Genomic DNA, 17,426 nt, shown 5'->3' on the forward strand with positions numbered 1-17,426 from the left:
GTGTTCCTGTTAAATGGAGGCAAATTCTTGAGAAAATCAATGTGAGACCGTGACTGAGATGACAGAAAACTGGTGTAGCAGCATAACTGGAGGGTGGTGAGGTAACTTGGGACAAGCACAAGTACAGCAGGCCAGAAGAAGAGGTCCTGAACCAGCTGTTGTGCACAGTCATGTGATTTTATGGGTTCTCCTGGATGAATATAGAGAATGGCAGTATTAAAGAAACAGAGTAAGTATTACATAGCAGAATCTTATCTTTTTGATGACTTTGTCTTCATGATCACACGCAAGCTGGCCAACCCTGGTATATAGGCCACATAATGCCAGATTAGGGCCCCTCACAGGAAAATGTACGAACTTCCCAATGGCCAGTCCAAGCTTGCCCATGACATTACTAACACCAAATGAACAAAGAGAAAGTAAAATCTATTTGCCTCTCAACAGCACGTTTCCTCCCATTAATATAATCATACACACACACGTATCTGTGACACTCAAAAGTTTTATTATACTTTATCGCTCACGCTGAATGAGTTCCACCTGGGTGGGCCTGAGTTCCACCTGGACCCCCTCATGCCACTGCAGTCACCTAAGTGCTGATTGGGATTTATCTGGATTAAGTAATTGGCTGGTTTTCTAGAGGACAGCATGACATGTCACTAGAATATTTCATCATATATCAGTAAAGGTTAACGCAATATCTGAAACAAGGGCATACATCCAAAGGGCCACTACAGGTATAACTTTGTCAAATTGTGCTACTATATGTGAAGATACTAGCAAGGGCTTGCAGTTGGATCAATTTAAATCATAAACAGTAAGACATTTCATGCATTATGTCTTTTTGAGTTGATAATAATAATAATAATAATAATAATAAATCTTAATCCTAAGCATGATCATGGTGGCATGGTGACCTATGTCATGCATCACAGGTCACTGGTGGGACTAGAATCCCAAATTCGGGGGGGGGGGGGGGGGGGCAAGGTCACTTTATTACACCAAATGCTTATGTCATTTTTAGAAATCCATCCATCTATCCATCCATCATCTACACCCTCATTTTGGTTATGGTAAATGCATTTTATTTATGTATAATTCTGAAATAATCTGTTTTATTCTTTAAAATGTTTTAAATCTCTTCATAGATATATATCTAAAAATACATGTAAAATACAATTGAAATAAAATTACCAGATTAAACTAATAAATTGCATGAAAGCCAGGTAAAGTATACAATTTGTGCAAACTGTTCTAATGAAGTTTTCATTAAAATTGTATAGGGATGTGATATGTAAAGAAAAAATGTCCAAAGGAAATTTGTGAATGACATGGAATAATGAACACAGGCATCAGTAGTGCCCCAACATGCTTTTGATGGGAAGTCCCTTTAAGCTGTGTAAGTAATCATGTCCTGTTTTATTACGATCTTCCAGTGATGACCAGTCAGTGGCATGTCACATGCCACACTGTACAGCTATAATCTTGCTTTGAGTGAAGAATCAACAGTACGTGGCCAAGTCATTGATTGACACCAATTTACTCCTTCCATGGTATGAATTATTCCTCTGTCATTTTCACACCATTGCCTGTTTTTCGTAGGTCTTAGGAGTGTTTCCTACAATATGATTGCTACATAGATAGCAAGATAAACATCGTGGCCTGTAATACCAATACAGGTATCTTCTGCTTTACAAACGTTCACTCTACACCACTTTGATTTTACAGAAGCACCAGTTTTTTCTAATAAAAAGTTCAAAGAGGATTTTTGCTTTTACGAAGAAAGGGGAACATCAAAAATAGCGTTCAACATCAGTTAAACAATTGTAGATACACAGTCATGCATCGCATAATGACATTGTGTCGGGGTCAGCAGCCATCTGTCCCAGCCTTTCGTGTCTTCTCCCCATTTGGCCAGCAGGTGTCGCTGGCCATCCTGTTCTCCCAATGCCCAAGTCCTTCATGAGTTTCTTCAATTCCCTGGATTTCTGTGTGGTGTTATGGGCTGAGTGTGCGGTTATTACCCTTTCAGTCGTGTGTACGAGTCCAATCTGTTTTTGTCTTTAGCAGATTTTGTTCCCTAGTGTTTCCTTCGGGTTACTTTTTCTAGTTCCTGAATTCTGTGGCTTGTGTTCTGTTTTGGTTTTTTGCTTTGTGCCTTTGGTTTTGTTTTACCTGTCTTTGTTATTTCCCTAGTGTTTTAATTCTGTTTCCTAGTTTTTCAGTTCCTTGATTTAATTATTAGTTTCACCTGTTGCCTGTTTTGCCAGTCCTTGTTGATTGTTCTATTCTGTTGCTCGTTGTCCAATGTCCTGTGTTGATTGATTAATCAATTATGTCTTACACCTGTTCCTTGTATGCCCCAGTTTACTGTGTATTTAAGTGCCTGCCCTGCTTTGTTCTCCAGTGATTTGTTGGTTGTGTATGTTGATTATTTGGTTTTGCTGTGTGCTATGTTTGTGTCCGTGCCTGTTCCTTGTGTTACCAGTTTTCCCTTCGTAGATCATATTTTGTTCTGTTACTTACATCGTTCCCTGGTTTAATTTTGGCCCCTTGTGGTTCTTTTCTTTTGTTTGTAAGTTCTGTAATAGACCCCTTTGTGTCTCAGAGCTGCTAGTGGATCGTCACCTCCTGTGTCCTGCTTGCACCGTGCCCCTTTCCCATGACAGTTTTAGTCAATGAAGGACTACATATATGACAGTGGTCCCATAAGATTATAATGCAGCTGAAAAATCACCCAACAATGTTGTAGCCCTAGCACAATGCAACACTCACATGTTTGTGGTGACTCAAGTATAACACATAGAATTATGTACAGCACATAACTTCATAGTGATAAACAGCTATGTTACTGGTTTATGTATTTACTATACTGTAGTTGTTTTTTATTGTTATTTACTCAATTTCATATAACCTAGGTGTGTAGTAGTGTACAGTCTAGGTTCACTATGATGTTTTCACAACTTCACAAATTGCCCAAAAAATCATTTCTCAGAACGTATCCCTGTAATTAAATGAGGCATGACTGTATTGATTCTCATAAGTGAAACTACACTGTACATTCCTGTTATTACAATATGTTAGTGTTATTTTAGGTTTTATATGTTATTTGGTATGATTTTAGTAGGTTATTTGCTGGGTCTGAGAACCCATCAAAAAATTTCTCATTTAAATGAATGTTAACAGCTTCTTTGCTTTACACCATTTTGGGTTGCAAAATGTTTCATATAATGTTGTGAAAGTGCACTATATATTGAAATTGAAAATAAGTGACATTGATAACATTCCAAAATATCTTGAATTGGTTTATTATTTTTACTTTTTTTATTTTGGTTCTTTATATATAATATTCTCCACTGGTGCTATATGTATAATGTACATCTCTTATTAATCAGTTTACTTGGGATATGAATACCTCTATTGTTTTTATTTTTGCTTATCTAAACATAAATAAATAATACTAGTAGCATTTGTAAAAGTAAGTTGTATCTGGTTAACAGTAGTAAATACTATGAAGCCTTTGATAGTCAAAGTTGTATTTGTTCACTTGAAAAGTAGCACGCCATGTTTGGCTAATGAATGCCTCATGAAATTATTTAAGTTTAATTAAAAGTGAGCTGCTGGTATAATTTAACAAATACATAGAATGGCCGGCGGTGCCCCCATTGAGAGTTTAGGAAACCAAAGTGGTGTTCCTCTAGTCGTCAAACAAGATACCAATAACTTTATTGGATAGCAGAAGACATTCTTTTTATTTTTTTGTTACTGTTCATTTGCATATATTCTAATATTTTTTTCTCTGTAAATATACACTTACCTTAAGCATGTTATTTGATGGCGTAAGACATCAACACAATACTACACATCTGCTGCATTGTTTTACATTGCTGCTCTCAGTTATAATCAAATGCCATTTCAATATGGAAAATCAACTCAAAGAAAAGCTTTAAGAGAATAATTATACACTTTATTATGAACCTCAATATTCTTATTGGCAAAAAAAAAACACACTCAAGCAGCTAAGCAGTCATTCGCTTTGCAAAAGCAAGATATGTGTGCATCCACTGTTTCCTCCACATATGCACTGTTTGTATCGTATGATCTTGATGATGGAGGATCAAAAGATGTCACAGCAGTATCTGAAATAAGCAGTTAACAAGCAAGCAACAGTTGTTCATAGTAACGTTTCAGAAAGCTTCAGAAAATCATTTATAAACATATTGTACAATGTTACATAATCCATAACTAATTCCAAGACTTGTTAACTAGATGAGTTTCTTATTTAGAAAAATCCCAGTTTCGACTAAAAAGAAATAGATTATAATCAAAAAAACGTACTTCTGAGTTACACTATATGGACAAAAATATTGGAACATACCTCTTAATCATTGAATTCAGGTGTTTCATTCAGACCCAGTATAAAATCAAGCACCTAGGCATGCAGTCATGTGTACAAACATTTGTGAAAGAATGGATTGTTCTGAAGAAATCACTGAATTCAAGTGTGGTTCTGTCATAGGATGTCAGCTTTGCAGTAAGTCAGTTTGTGAAATTTCTTCTCTGCTAGGTAAATGTAAATGGTATTATTGGTAAGTGGAAGTGTTTTGGAACAATAGAAACTCAGCCCCGGAGTGGTAGACCACTCAAAGTAACAGAGTAGGGTCTTTGAGTATTGCAAAAAGCATGTTGCCTCTGGACTTTGGAGCAGTGGAAATGTTCTGTGGAGTGACGAATCACGCTTCTCTGTCTGGCAGTCTGATGGATGAGTCCGGGTTTGGCAGATGCCAGGAGAACGTTACCTGTCTGACTGCACTGTGCAAACTGTAAAGTTTGATGGATGAGGGATAATGGTCTGGGGTTGTTTTACAATGGTTGGACTACATGCCCTAGTTTTCCCCTTCAGCATACCAAAGACATTTTGGACAATTCTCTGCTTCCGACTTTGTAGGAACAGTTTGGGGAAGAGGCCCTTTTCTGTTACAGTATGACTGTGCCCCAGTGCATAAAGCAAGGTCCATAAAGACATGGTTGGGTGAGTTTGGTGTGCAAGAACTTGCTTGGCCCGCACAGAGCCCTAATCTCAATTCCATCGAACACCTTTGAGATGAGATTGTGAGCCAAGCCTTCACATCCATTATCAGTGCCTGACCTCACGAATGCTCTTCTGGATGAATGGGCAAAAATTCCCACAGACACATTCCAAAATCTTGCGGAAAGCCTTGCTGGAAGAGTGGCAGCTGTTACAGCTGCAAAGGTGGGAACCACTTCATATTGATGCCTATGGTTTTAGAATGGCATTCATAAAAGTTCCTGTAGACGTAATGCCCTGGTGTCCCAATATTTTGTCCATATAATGTATGCTCCAGAAAATTATCACATTATTGTAAACTTACCAGTGGGGATACAGCGAAAACCAACAGATTGCGGTACAGTAGCTCTGGGAGAGCAGCCTTCCCTGCACCGTAGCACTGGTTCCACTGAGTAACACTTTGACTTTGTCTCTAGCTTCATCTCTAGGTGTTGACGTTCTAGGCTGCAGGCTGGAATAAACATACATTCACAAGCATTTCAACACATGCGGCTCAGTCCCAAATGAAGCCCTTGCTATCTGCCCTCAGTCAATTGCATGACCAATTGGGATTTTCACTCAGATACAGTACTGTGTAAAAGTCTTTGGTAGTCAAAGGAAACAATGTTTAAGTGACCTTCAAGATTGTGTAAAACTATTATATTACGTCTGTAAAAGTGTGTTAGCTTAAGCATTTCAAATCTCTCCTATAATCACCACAGTATTTACAACAACCACCCAATACACCCATGCATTTTTTGACTAGATCCACTTTTAGAAACCTTAATTAATTAAATAATTAAGTTGGTGGTGAAATTTAACAAATACATGGAATGACAAAGGTGCCCCTGGTGAGTGGTTTGGGAACCAAAGCAGTATTCATCTAGCCATCCAGCAAGATATCAATGACTTTTTGGAGAACAGAAGAAATTCCTGTTAGTTTTTTACTCTGAGGTGTTACTCTTAATTTGCATATATTCTGATGTCAAAATGTGTTTTTGTTCTGAGCAAATATACACTTACTATCCAGATAACTTTCAGCTTTTCTTTTGACTGCCTAGAGCTTTTGCACAGTACTGTATAACATATAAAGTTTCATCATTTACAATCACAAATACAGTAGATGATAGTTAATACCTTTTATAATACCTATTATAGTAGACGGTTGCACTAAATAAATAATAAAAAAAACTTCAAATATTAATTAGATTAATTTAGAATCATATTGTAGTAAACTGACTTCCTTTTAAAAGGATGACATATAGAGAATCATACTGTCTGAGCAGCCTGTTCTGTCTAGCATCCATGAGGTGAGGAGGCTGAACGCGTTTCTGGCCATCTGTGATTTAGGTTTTCTGAATACAGCTTTGGTCTCTCCATCTGCTTGACCACATAAGCCGCATGTTGTCCTTTTCATCCCAGATTCAATCTCAACCTAATTTAAAAACAGGAAATTGCATTCCAATTCAAACAGTAACAATTTGTTGCAGGGAAAACACTGATCATTTGCTATATGCTTGTGAAATATCTTACCTTTATAGTGTGTCCATTGTAATACAAACTATTGAGTCCTAGCGTTGGTGCTTGGATTACAATCCCATTCTCAAATTTTATCAGTAATTGTCCTGTTTAAAAGAGTAATAATATTAAAATCAGACTGCAAAGTTTTCCTGCAAGCCAGATAAAAATAGGCAGCGAGAAGTCGGATGGATTATAGAAATTTTAATTTGTACTTTGATGACAAAATTGAACAAAAATAAAAACTAGACAATTACATATAGCATATTAAAAAATTAATCTAAATGTTTTAACTTACCAAGACATATTAAAATTTAATGCATAGGTTCTCAACAAATTTTAATCTATTATAGAGTGCAGCTTGTAATAACACCATTGCAGCACTTGTGCATGGCAACACAAAATGCTAAAATCGGCATGCCTGCATTTTTAAAGGGTAAAGAAGTGCTCTGAATCTACAGAAAACAACACGATCTGCAAGACTGAGAAAGATCAAAGAGATCATGTTTTTTTTTTGTTTTTTTTTTCTTGAAATACCTGTCTTTGATCACGGATGCATCTAAAATATACTGAGGTAGGCAGTCCTATTCAGCATAAATAAGCATTTCTACACAATTATATGCCCCTTAAACCTGGTAGTATATACAAATGGGTCAAGCTAAGGTCCCTGTACATAGAAAACACAAATATCTAATACACCGTCACAGAAATATATAAGGAGTACTAATATAGCTGATTTTTTATGGTGAATATTACCTGATGTGTCTCTTATTGGCAAGGTAGACAGCAAGATGTTGGAATCATTCATTTTTAACTGAATGCCCGACCTGAAATAATTCATGTTGATGGACCTGTAAATAAATATATTGATATGTTATGAACAATTCAGATACTGCTATGAACACAATATTAACAGAATATTGTTGAAATTAATTGGTCTGATATGTGATGTGTGATCTGGAAAATGGTCCTAACCCCGCTGGCGTTTTGAGAGAGACTTCCTTTCTTCTATTCAATTGCTCTTTCACTAAAACCTGAAACTTTTCTTCTGTAGTGCAGTCCTTGGCTAAAACAAGGTAGCAGTCCTTTGGCATAGCTTCAGTGAATCTGATGTTGTTAAAGGTCCTGAAGTGGTTCCCAGAAATTGTGCAAATACCTATAAAATGCAAAAATACATTTCTATTTTTGTATTCCCAGATGTTTCCTGCTTTATCAAATTTTACTTATTTTGCTTAAACTAGGCAGACAAAAATGTAAATGTGCAGCTGCACTGCAAATTTACCTTGTATCTCGAGAAGCCGGACTGACGAGGAAATGCTTGGTCCCTCGTCTTGCTGATTGCTCTCAAAGGGAAAAAATTGAAAAGGAAGTGGAATTTCCTTTTGATAAACTGTAAGCTGTTAAAAAAAAACACAAATGTATTAAGGAACTTACAATGTATTGGGAATTGCTTTTACATTGTCAGCGAAAGAGGAAAAAAATAATTCAACAAATGACTATGCCACCTCTGGAATCTCCATCCTCATGTCAATGCTCTCGGACGTTGCCAAAGTCACTAAGGCAGAAATTTGCTTTTCTGGATTTTTTTCATGTGTCTGAGAAAATCTTTGAAGTAAGGCCACGCCTGGAATGTATTCTCCAACTCTTATGAAGATAAGACAAAGCAATACAATATTACTATATATAGTACACCCCTTTACTCTCTATATAAGCTAGAAAAACTATGCTTTTTCAGGTGTTTTCTCCATTTCATCTTTGTTAATTTTTTTACTTCCAATAAAAGATATAACATACTTTTACCTTTTTAACAGGGGACTTTATAACTTTTATTTTCATCTGGACTGATGCTTGTCATTATTGCTTCATATGGGCATGATTTTCCATATATGTTACATCATTCCATATAAAACTAGGGTATAAAACTATATTTTTACCTCTAATCAGGGGTGCTATGCTATGTATCTCTGTTGTCTCTTGGCTTTTGATAAGAATGTGTATAGACTAGTCACACAGATTAAAAAGCTGTCTTTAGTTGCTGTTCTGTTTATGTTAAGCACAATAGTACAATGTCAGTCAGAATGTACCGCTTTCCAATTTCTTGCATGTACTCTGGCACTTCTTCCCAGTTCACCGTGGCATTCACGGATGGATTTGATCCAGGCAGGTGTGATGTTTCAGCTTCTACATTAATTTTGTATGTCTGACACTCTGCACCCCATTGTAATTGCATCTGGAATGTATAAACGCATATATATATAGTAAAGATCATGTAATTATTCTATAATACTGTAATGATGGTTGCAAAATGTCCCTGATGACAGCAACAGTGAAATAATTAATATGGCATCAAACACGTCAAGATTTTAAACAAGGAATTAACATCAGTACCTTTGATTTGTTATTAGTTCTATCAACATCTGCATCTACGCACAATCTCCAGTTGGCTTCTTCTCCAATTTGTGAAACTAAGAGCTGAATTTCATCCTTCTCGGCAGCTTGAGTCAAATAAACTGTCGTTTCATAACCTTCAGGTTTGTCATTACCACTGACTGCCAAAGCTGTCATAATCAAAACAGGATCTGGTATGGAGCCCAAGGACTGGAGGTAAAGCAGGACAACAGTAACGATTACATTCTGTATTACATTTGAAAACATTATGCAATGCATCAATTTCATACTAATCTGAAAATGTAATATATTGTACCTTGGACATTTGCTGACTGAGGAAAATTTTCATTGATTGACTGACACTTTCCGTGTCTTTGTTTGGCCCATTGCTTATTTCTATTTGTATTTTGTCAATCGGTTTATTTCTCTCAACTGTAAAAAAAAAAAAAAAGAAAAATACAAAAAAAATGAAAGACAGGTAAAAGAAAACATGATAATGTCATTAAATAAAAAATTCCTCTGGAAGCTGACATTTTGTTCTAACTTTCTTAATGAATTGATATATTAAAAATGGTTTTCAGTCAGAATGGAATACATTTTTTCCATTAACTTTAAAAGATGTTTAAATGAAGATGAATATTTCTTTACCTGGCTCGAGTGTAAATGCGCACCGCGTGTATCCTAAGACATAGTAAAGAGGATATTCACTGAGGTAATGTGCTCTTTCTGCTTCCATTTCCATGCACATTGCAGTGGCATAACTGGGAGCTTTTGCACAAATCTTCGTTTGAAGATGGTCTGCCTCTGACCAGCTCTTTGTCTGTTGGATAAAGGATAACATACAAATACACACATACACCAACATGTGCTTTTTTTGGCCAAAGGTTTTTTTTTTTACCACGAGGGACACACCTGCTCTTGGCCAGACTCTCCTGTTGTGTTTTTGAGGGTTTGCGGATTTTCCTCAAATTCCATGTGGTCTCCCATCATTGGAGTCATTTTAGCCTCCGCTGGATCTTCAATGTTTCTTGAGACTGCATAGACATTGTAACTGCAAGCATTTACAGAATTATTCTCCTATTAGCACCCAGTTTTTTGAATGTGAATTATTATACATCAATGTCTGAATTAGATGCACACTCAATGGCCACTTTATTAAGTACACTTAGCTAGTGGATAGGACCCACACTTGCCTGACTGAACTGCTTTAAGGCTTTAAGACTTTTCAGAAGCAATTCCACACACTGCTGTTATACTGAGCCGTTATTTTTGCCCCAGTGGTTTGCCTGTTAGCTTCAACAAATATGACCTTCCTCTGACTGGGTGTTTGTTGTTTATCATAGCATTCTCTGCAAACTCTAGAAACTGCAGTTTGTTAAAATCCCAGGAGGATTGCTGTTTCTGAGATGCTGGGACCACCACATATTAAAATATATGTGTTTAGTTGCACCTACATGATTTTCTGTCGGGAGAAGCCAGATGTTTGCATTTCCAATCCGGTGTACTTAATAAACTGCATCTGAGTGTACATTCAATGAGAAATGTATAATGTGCATATATAGACAAAAAAAAACATACTTGAGAGACAAAATCTCTGTCCGTGTTTTCCAAGGAGGGGTATCCAGTTGGAATTTCATTGATTTTACATTCATTTTTATAGAAAATTTCCATGGAATATTTAAAAGGCATTTACTAATTGATTCCGCACCAGACTGAACAACATCAGTGTTTATTCCATGAAAAACAAAAAGGTCTTTTGCAGAACTGCAAGAAAGTACAGAGCATGCATAAATATGCAAAATATTTGGTTTGATACTAGTATTTACAAAATAATTGTAATATTTTTGTTCTGATACATTACCGTACATTTCCATCAGTTTCAAATAAAATGTCAGCATTCAGTAGTTGACCCAGATTATCTGTAGGTGGGGGACTGATTGTAGATTTAGCTGGAGAAGAGAACAAAGAGTGTGCTTCTTTATTTGAAGTCCATAAAAACATAATGATACATTATGTTACAGGTAGAGTGTATTTACCATTTACTGTGGAGCCTGTTACAGAGAGGTAGTATTTGCTAATCTCAATTGGAAGGCCAGTCATTGTTGCTCGTATGTATCGGGTTTCAAATATTAGATATGGCTTTGTCCAGTGCCAAGCTACCCCATTCTGAATATTTTCTATCATATTCCAAACTGGACTTTCTTTTCCAGCTTTAGGACTAATTGCCTGTAGATATGAAACAAAATAATAAAATAAGTTATCATGTCTTTCGAACACATCTGACACAAATGGTTATAAAAATGACACTACATCATTTATTAAATGTAGCATGATTTGAAAATGAAGCTATGAAAAAGAGCAAGAATGATCCACATACCTGCATGACACTTTGAATAACATCTTTGTTCAAATCAGCATGGAATACTTCTTGTCCAAAAACCCTTGCAAATGCAGATATTAGCGGTTGTTTCTCTGGTAATGACTGCCATTCTGAGAGCTGGTAAAAACAAAGATAATTTCCTTGTACTCTAACCTAAAAAAATATTTTATTTAATTATTTCAGTGGATGCTGTGTGCTGGTACTGCATATAACCCATCTTACCATTTTTAATACAGCTTCCATAAGACTCGTGTTTTGTTTTTCAGTTAAAATGGAGGTAGTCTTCCTGAACATTTCCTGGATTCCTGCTGTATGGACACCAAACTGTAAGTAAGATTAAAATTAGGATGGACTTTATTGATCCCAGTGGGGAATTCTAGTGCATACAAAATTAGGATGGACATTATTGACATACAACAGGAAGAACACAGTACACAGACACATATACATATAGTGCCAAACAGACAAGGTGCAAGGCACTACACAAAGTAAACATAGTGCATACTAATTTAAAAAGTATACAGTACACAAATAAAATATGTTGCGTAACAGAATATTGTGATACTACATAAATAAATACGTAGTGTAAAATGAAAAACAGCAATGCAAGATACACCAAAATTGCAGTTACCTCAATGGTCTCCAGTATTCTACCAATAAAGTAGGCTTTCCATTTTGATATAAGTGTTGATGGAAAGTAGCTATTCACATTTTTGAAAATATAGATATCAGACGATTTGCCAATTAAAAAGTCATCTGAAAATAAGAAAAAAACATACTGTACAATAATTAGCCTGCCATTGTTTAACCTTCAAAATGAGACATAAAGCATAATAAAGAACATCTCAAGGGGGTAAAATCATATGACTGATTTAAGAAAGTATTTGAACGTACCATTAAACCAATCAAAGTGTAGGGCCTTGCTGTAGTGGTAACTGAGGTGGCCCAGTTTGGGTTTAAGAATCTTAATGGCTACATTGCAGGCTATGGATCTGTTGTAAAAAAAAATACAGACACATAGAGGTACATTTATGGATTGACACTGGACTAAATCTGAATATTATTAAGATATGGGCACCTACAGAACACTCACAGAATGTGGTTGTCAGGAGTTTGGGATCTTGCAAGGCCATGAATCAGAGAATAAGAGAAACTGGCTACTTGCAGATTGCTTTCTTCCAGCAAGAATGATGCAATCATTGACACTAGAGCTAAAGGTGGCTTTGTGTCAAACAGGATCAGACAGGCCTGCATTCGCACCTCGGAGCTGAGGTTCCTCTGCATAAACAGATTTAATGTGATTTCCTGTACCTGCAGCAACACAAATTTGAGTATAAAAATCTTAGAAACAAAACAGATACACTAAAAATGCAGCAGTTTAATGAATATACTAAACTATGAACATGTATTGCTTATAAATATCAGACCTCAATTCACCTAAATGCTTGATTAGTGGTTGGCATATACTATTGGTGTGTAAACAATGAAGACCACCTTAAAGGGTAAATTGTAGCAGGATCATTTAATATTAAATTGGAAATATAAAGATGAAAGTTCATATCCCAGGGTGGGCTTCATTGTTGTGGCTTGGTACTTAACCTGAGTTATTTCAATAAATTTTCAACCAAATAATTTGTTTGGATAAAAGTGTTGGCGAAATAACCAAATAATGCTAAAATAGAATGTTTTTTAATTAAACGACAGGAGTCCCAGAAAAGATTTTGAAGTATGTGCTGCTTTGGTTTGGGATAGCTCACACGATGCACGTCTCTGACAGCTAAGTGTCTGAGGGCCTGCACAGCTGCTCTCTGGGCCCGAGTGGAAACAGACACGACTGTCGGAGAGACGCCAGGGAGGAACTTCATGATAGTTTTGACGCTGGAGAGATGGCCTGCATTTCCTATCGCCTTTAAGGATCGAATCAGATCCGCCTCGTCATTTCGAGAAAGGCTATCGGTGGCCAGGTCCAGCAGTGGCTGTGAAACGTGAGATCAAATCATAATTAATTGCACTTGAAAGGCCCATCCCCGGTAGTGTTTGAGTAGAACAATACTTTAATTGTTTGTTAATGGTATTTACCTGCACAGCAATCAGTGGGCAGGGGTCAACGGTACCACAGTACCTATAGACTACAGATCCATAAGACAGAAGTACAGTGCTCCACAGCAAGTCACTGGATCTACTGAATGGCATTATCAGAAATTCCTTAAAAAAATAAATAAAAATGGGGTGGAGGAATTGGGCAATTTCACACTGTGTAAATGTAAATAACATCAAGAACATTAATAATAAACATACTATTATTAATAAATTATGAAAACTTTATGATAAAAAAAGTTATTCTCACAAAAGGTAGAATGCTTTGTTACCTTACACATTTCTACAGTTTCAGAATTTGCTTCTAAATGGTTGAAGGTCAGCAGAACTGCCTGTGTAGCCTCGTTTACTGAAAGATCCCCCCTTTGAAATCTGTTTATAAGGAATCTGATGACCCTAGCATCTGAAACTTCGGCTATGACATCCAGCAGCCATCTCCTATAAGAACACATAGTGAAGGGGCTTTCAGTTTAATCTGTCCTTTACAAAAAACAAGAAAAAATTACATCAGATTATGTGATGAGAATATTGTACAGGATTTTGGCTGATTGGGCAGTCCTTCTTGTTCAATAAATGAATGATCCCGCATACAGCAAAACTGGGCAAGAATTATGTTTGTGAAGCTGATATCAAGGCAAATGTTGAATGTCTCTTGTTTTAAGAAATCCCAAAGGTAGAGATTTAGACTATTTCAGTTTTCTTGAACCTTGCTTTGATACTTCGTATATTGTCTTTCGCGTATGGTAAATGCTTTCTCATTTAACATTATGAAAAAAACTAATTTCATCAGTTGGTATTATTGCATGCAATTTTATCAATGAAATAAGAAACAGACATAAAGATACCTGTGCTCAGAATTTCCCAAATATTTATTCCACAGAGTTTCCATATTATCAAGAGTTACCAAGCGAAGAAGTTGATATAGTTGGAGAATATCTGCAGTTCTGGAGTTGTCAACTTGTTTAATGTTAGCTGCTACGATGTGTTCGATTAATTCTGAAATCTACAGAACATACAAATATATTATACACAAACAATATACAAAAGTATTACTTTACTGCATCAGTGATCATGTGATCATGGTCTAGCAGACCATTAATGATCATGTGATCATGGTCTAGCAGACCATTAATGATCATGTGATCATGGTCTAGCAGACCATTAAGCTTACCTTTGCCATTGGATCAGTATTTTTGTTTAGCTGAAGTGGAATTTGATTCAGTTCCGTCCCAAATTTGTAGATTTGATTCCCTCTATTTTGCATTGGACTTGGAGTTACATTACCCACACTGTCTGTCACACCGATCAAAAACACCTCTTGTCTAAATGGAAAAAAATATGTATGTTAAACACAGAATGTGATTCATTTATTCTTATGATGCATAAATGATATAACGACGGTTCCCTTACGTTGCCAGTAGTTTTGAATTACCTCCCTTTACGTTAAATGGAGAGAACAGCTGATTTTCCTCAGCATAGACCTTTGTAATAAGGCCACCGTCTTCAGTAGGTCTGACATTATACTTGTATTGAACAATTTCTACAGTGTTATCACCTCTCTGTGAAAGAAGAGAATACATAACACATTTAAAATATGTACATGTGCCTATTCAGAAGCATTCAGAAAAAATTACCTTCAATATTGATTTCCTTGCAACCTTGGCAGTAAAATATGACAAACCTCTTTACAATCATTATTTTCAAGTGCCAGTGCCATTCCTTTGTATACTGCTGCCTTTTCTCTGCAGTTTTTGATATCAACTATCCGAGTTACATGCAACTCCTTAGAGTTTAAGTCTTCCTCAATGGCATAGTTACTCTGGCAAATGCCGTGGATCCCAAGCTGTAACAAAAATGTAAGATGAACTATTTCTAGCTGGCAATTGTTACAGATACCATCATTAAAATGTATAAGCAAATCTCTGTTTCAGTTCAATACAAACATGCCTTATCCTTCAGTGAATTTCATCTCCATCATTTTTATATGATTTGATGTTTAATGAAATACCGCTCACAGTTACGGTAGCTCTACATGAACTTTTATGGATTTAAGTAAATAATATGGAGACGTACCTCCTCCAATTCATAAATGTTCTGTGTGGTCTTCACCGTAACTTGTAGAAATCCAAGAATTCCTCTTACTATGTTCAGCACTGAGTGTGAAACTTCCACTGGAGCCTGTAGATCACCAACCTGGCCTCTGACATACTCAAACATAACAGGCTGGGTCAACTCTGCTGCGACCCTTTGGGTCAGCTTCGGGGAGGTGACGAATGAACTTTTTCCAGGGATGCCATTGAATTCATCGAAGGTCAGATCGTTAATCTGTTATCAGCAAAATTATTATTATGTCAACAGAACAACAGAATGTACATAAACCAATTTAAGAAAACAGTCAAAACATTTTTTTGTTGATTTCTTCATAGTTCTTCCTATTGTATTATCAAGATTAAGCAATAGTTTTTTATTATTAGCAAATTAATAGCTGTCAATTTATCGGTATTCAGTCATTTATTTCCATGTACTTCTTATTTTCATTTTATTTATTTTTACCAGTTTTTATACAAAGCTCTTGGATAAAAAATATTTAATAATTTCTGAGACAATTGAGTAGTACACAAAGTTTACACACTTTTTGTATGTTTATATATTTAACTTCATAACAGATGAGCTCATACCTGAAGAAGGAAAGTCTGATCCGATACGCCAGTGATTTTAAGTGAGCACTGAATTCTCACGCCTGATTCGGCCAGATCTGGCCTATCACGTCCAATAGTCATCACCCCTACATATTTGTACTCATAGGCTTTTTTTGGATTTAAGTCCGGTACTGAAATATATTGAAAGCTGTATTACCTAGTAATATAACACTTTACATTTCATCTATATAATCATCTATAAAGCTATATATGCAGAATTCTTATCACCTTCCTGCAGATATTAATATAAAAAAAAATATTTATATATATTATTTTATAATGACTTACCATAATTGATACTCTGACAAGCTGAAATTGAAGGAGAATTTGAAACATTATTCAATTCAGAATTATTTACTGAGGTACTGACCGAGCATTATGAAAGCAGCTTACCAGCCACGACCACACATAGGGAGAGCAGAAATGTGTGCATAGTGAATTGCTGAAATGCAAGCCATGAGTCTTGGGACACTGTTTAAGTACTGAGACCATCACATGGTTCCACTTGTTTACCTGTGGCTTATCATATCGGCTTAGATCGGTGGCTCTCAACTAGTTTAGCTTCAGCACCTATATTTTGCCTTGGTCATTAAGTCACAACACATTTTTTGTTAATATTTTGAACCAAATTCACTTCACAAAAAACAGGGCAGCATAGTAAATCAAACATCAGGCATCCCATCTAGTGTGGCCGGTGGTAAAACTGAGGGGGAGGCACTCTACGACCCACTGACAGCGGTGACGGAGCCCCTTTAGTGCCCGCTCGCCTCTCCCCACTGAAACTGGTCCCGCAAACTACCAGTTCAAAAACAGTGGCTTTCATCGCGATATTAACTTCATGCAATGTGACGAAATTACGCTCAACTTTCATATATATATATATATATATATATATACATACCGAGACACACACACACAGTTTTTAGTATTGCGATTCATTATGCATAGTTCTCTATAAGCTTTTTTTACAGTATGTTTCCTAAGCTGCATTTTATTAGAAGCCCTTTGCTGTGCTTCTCCTTTAATTTCAATTCTTTTAACTTATTTTTCAAAATACTTTGCACGTCACCTGCAAAAGCAACATTGTGCGCAAGTGAAGCCCTTATGTAAATGTACACGAGGACACGAGGACACGAGGACGGAGGTGTGCTGGTTATGTTAACCCAGAAAAATGTCATTGTGACATTCAGCCACTTGGCTCCAAAGGAGGACATGACACAAGCAAACAACTGGATATCATTGAAAGATGATTATTTTTACAATGTGCTTTAGTCTC

General features: G+C 36.3%; 1 protein-coding gene across 1 annotated transcript; it reads right to left on the reverse strand.

The window, feature by feature from the left end:
* Positions 1 to 3,807: 3,807 nt before the first annotated feature.
* vtg3 (vitellogenin 3, phosvitinless) lies at positions 3,808 to 16,592 on the reverse strand. The gene is made up of 32 exons (XM_072699741.1): positions 16,544 to 16,592; positions 16,439 to 16,459; positions 16,130 to 16,281; positions 15,525 to 15,776; positions 15,133 to 15,294; positions 14,862 to 15,010; positions 14,623 to 14,773; positions 14,297 to 14,454; positions 13,724 to 13,889; positions 13,434 to 13,559; positions 13,112 to 13,330; positions 12,448 to 12,665; positions 12,249 to 12,346; positions 11,986 to 12,110; positions 11,577 to 11,678; positions 11,352 to 11,471; positions 11,011 to 11,200; positions 10,836 to 10,923; positions 10,553 to 10,738; positions 9,887 to 10,025; positions 9,623 to 9,794; positions 9,291 to 9,406; positions 8,975 to 9,184; positions 8,671 to 8,816; positions 8,092 to 8,230; positions 7,869 to 7,983; positions 7,562 to 7,742; positions 7,343 to 7,437; positions 6,602 to 6,693; positions 6,344 to 6,503; positions 5,394 to 5,540; positions 3,808 to 4,139 (listed from the first exon to the last, which is right to left on the reverse strand). Exons 1-32 carry the CDS (start codon positions 16,581 to 16,583, stop codon positions 4,012 to 4,014), a joined length of 4,563 nt encoding a protein of 1,520 aa, XP_072555842.1. The 5' UTR covers positions 16,584 to 16,592; the 3' UTR covers positions 3,808 to 4,011.
* Positions 16,593 to 17,426: the final 834 nt, after the last annotated feature.

The sequence above is a fragment of the Paramormyrops kingsleyae genome, chromosome 15 (assembly GCF_048594095.1).
Source record: "Paramormyrops kingsleyae isolate MSU_618 chromosome 15, PKINGS_0.4, whole genome shotgun sequence".
In the NCBI taxonomy this organism is placed as follows: Eukaryota; Metazoa; Chordata; class Actinopteri; order Osteoglossiformes; family Mormyridae; genus Paramormyrops; species Paramormyrops kingsleyae.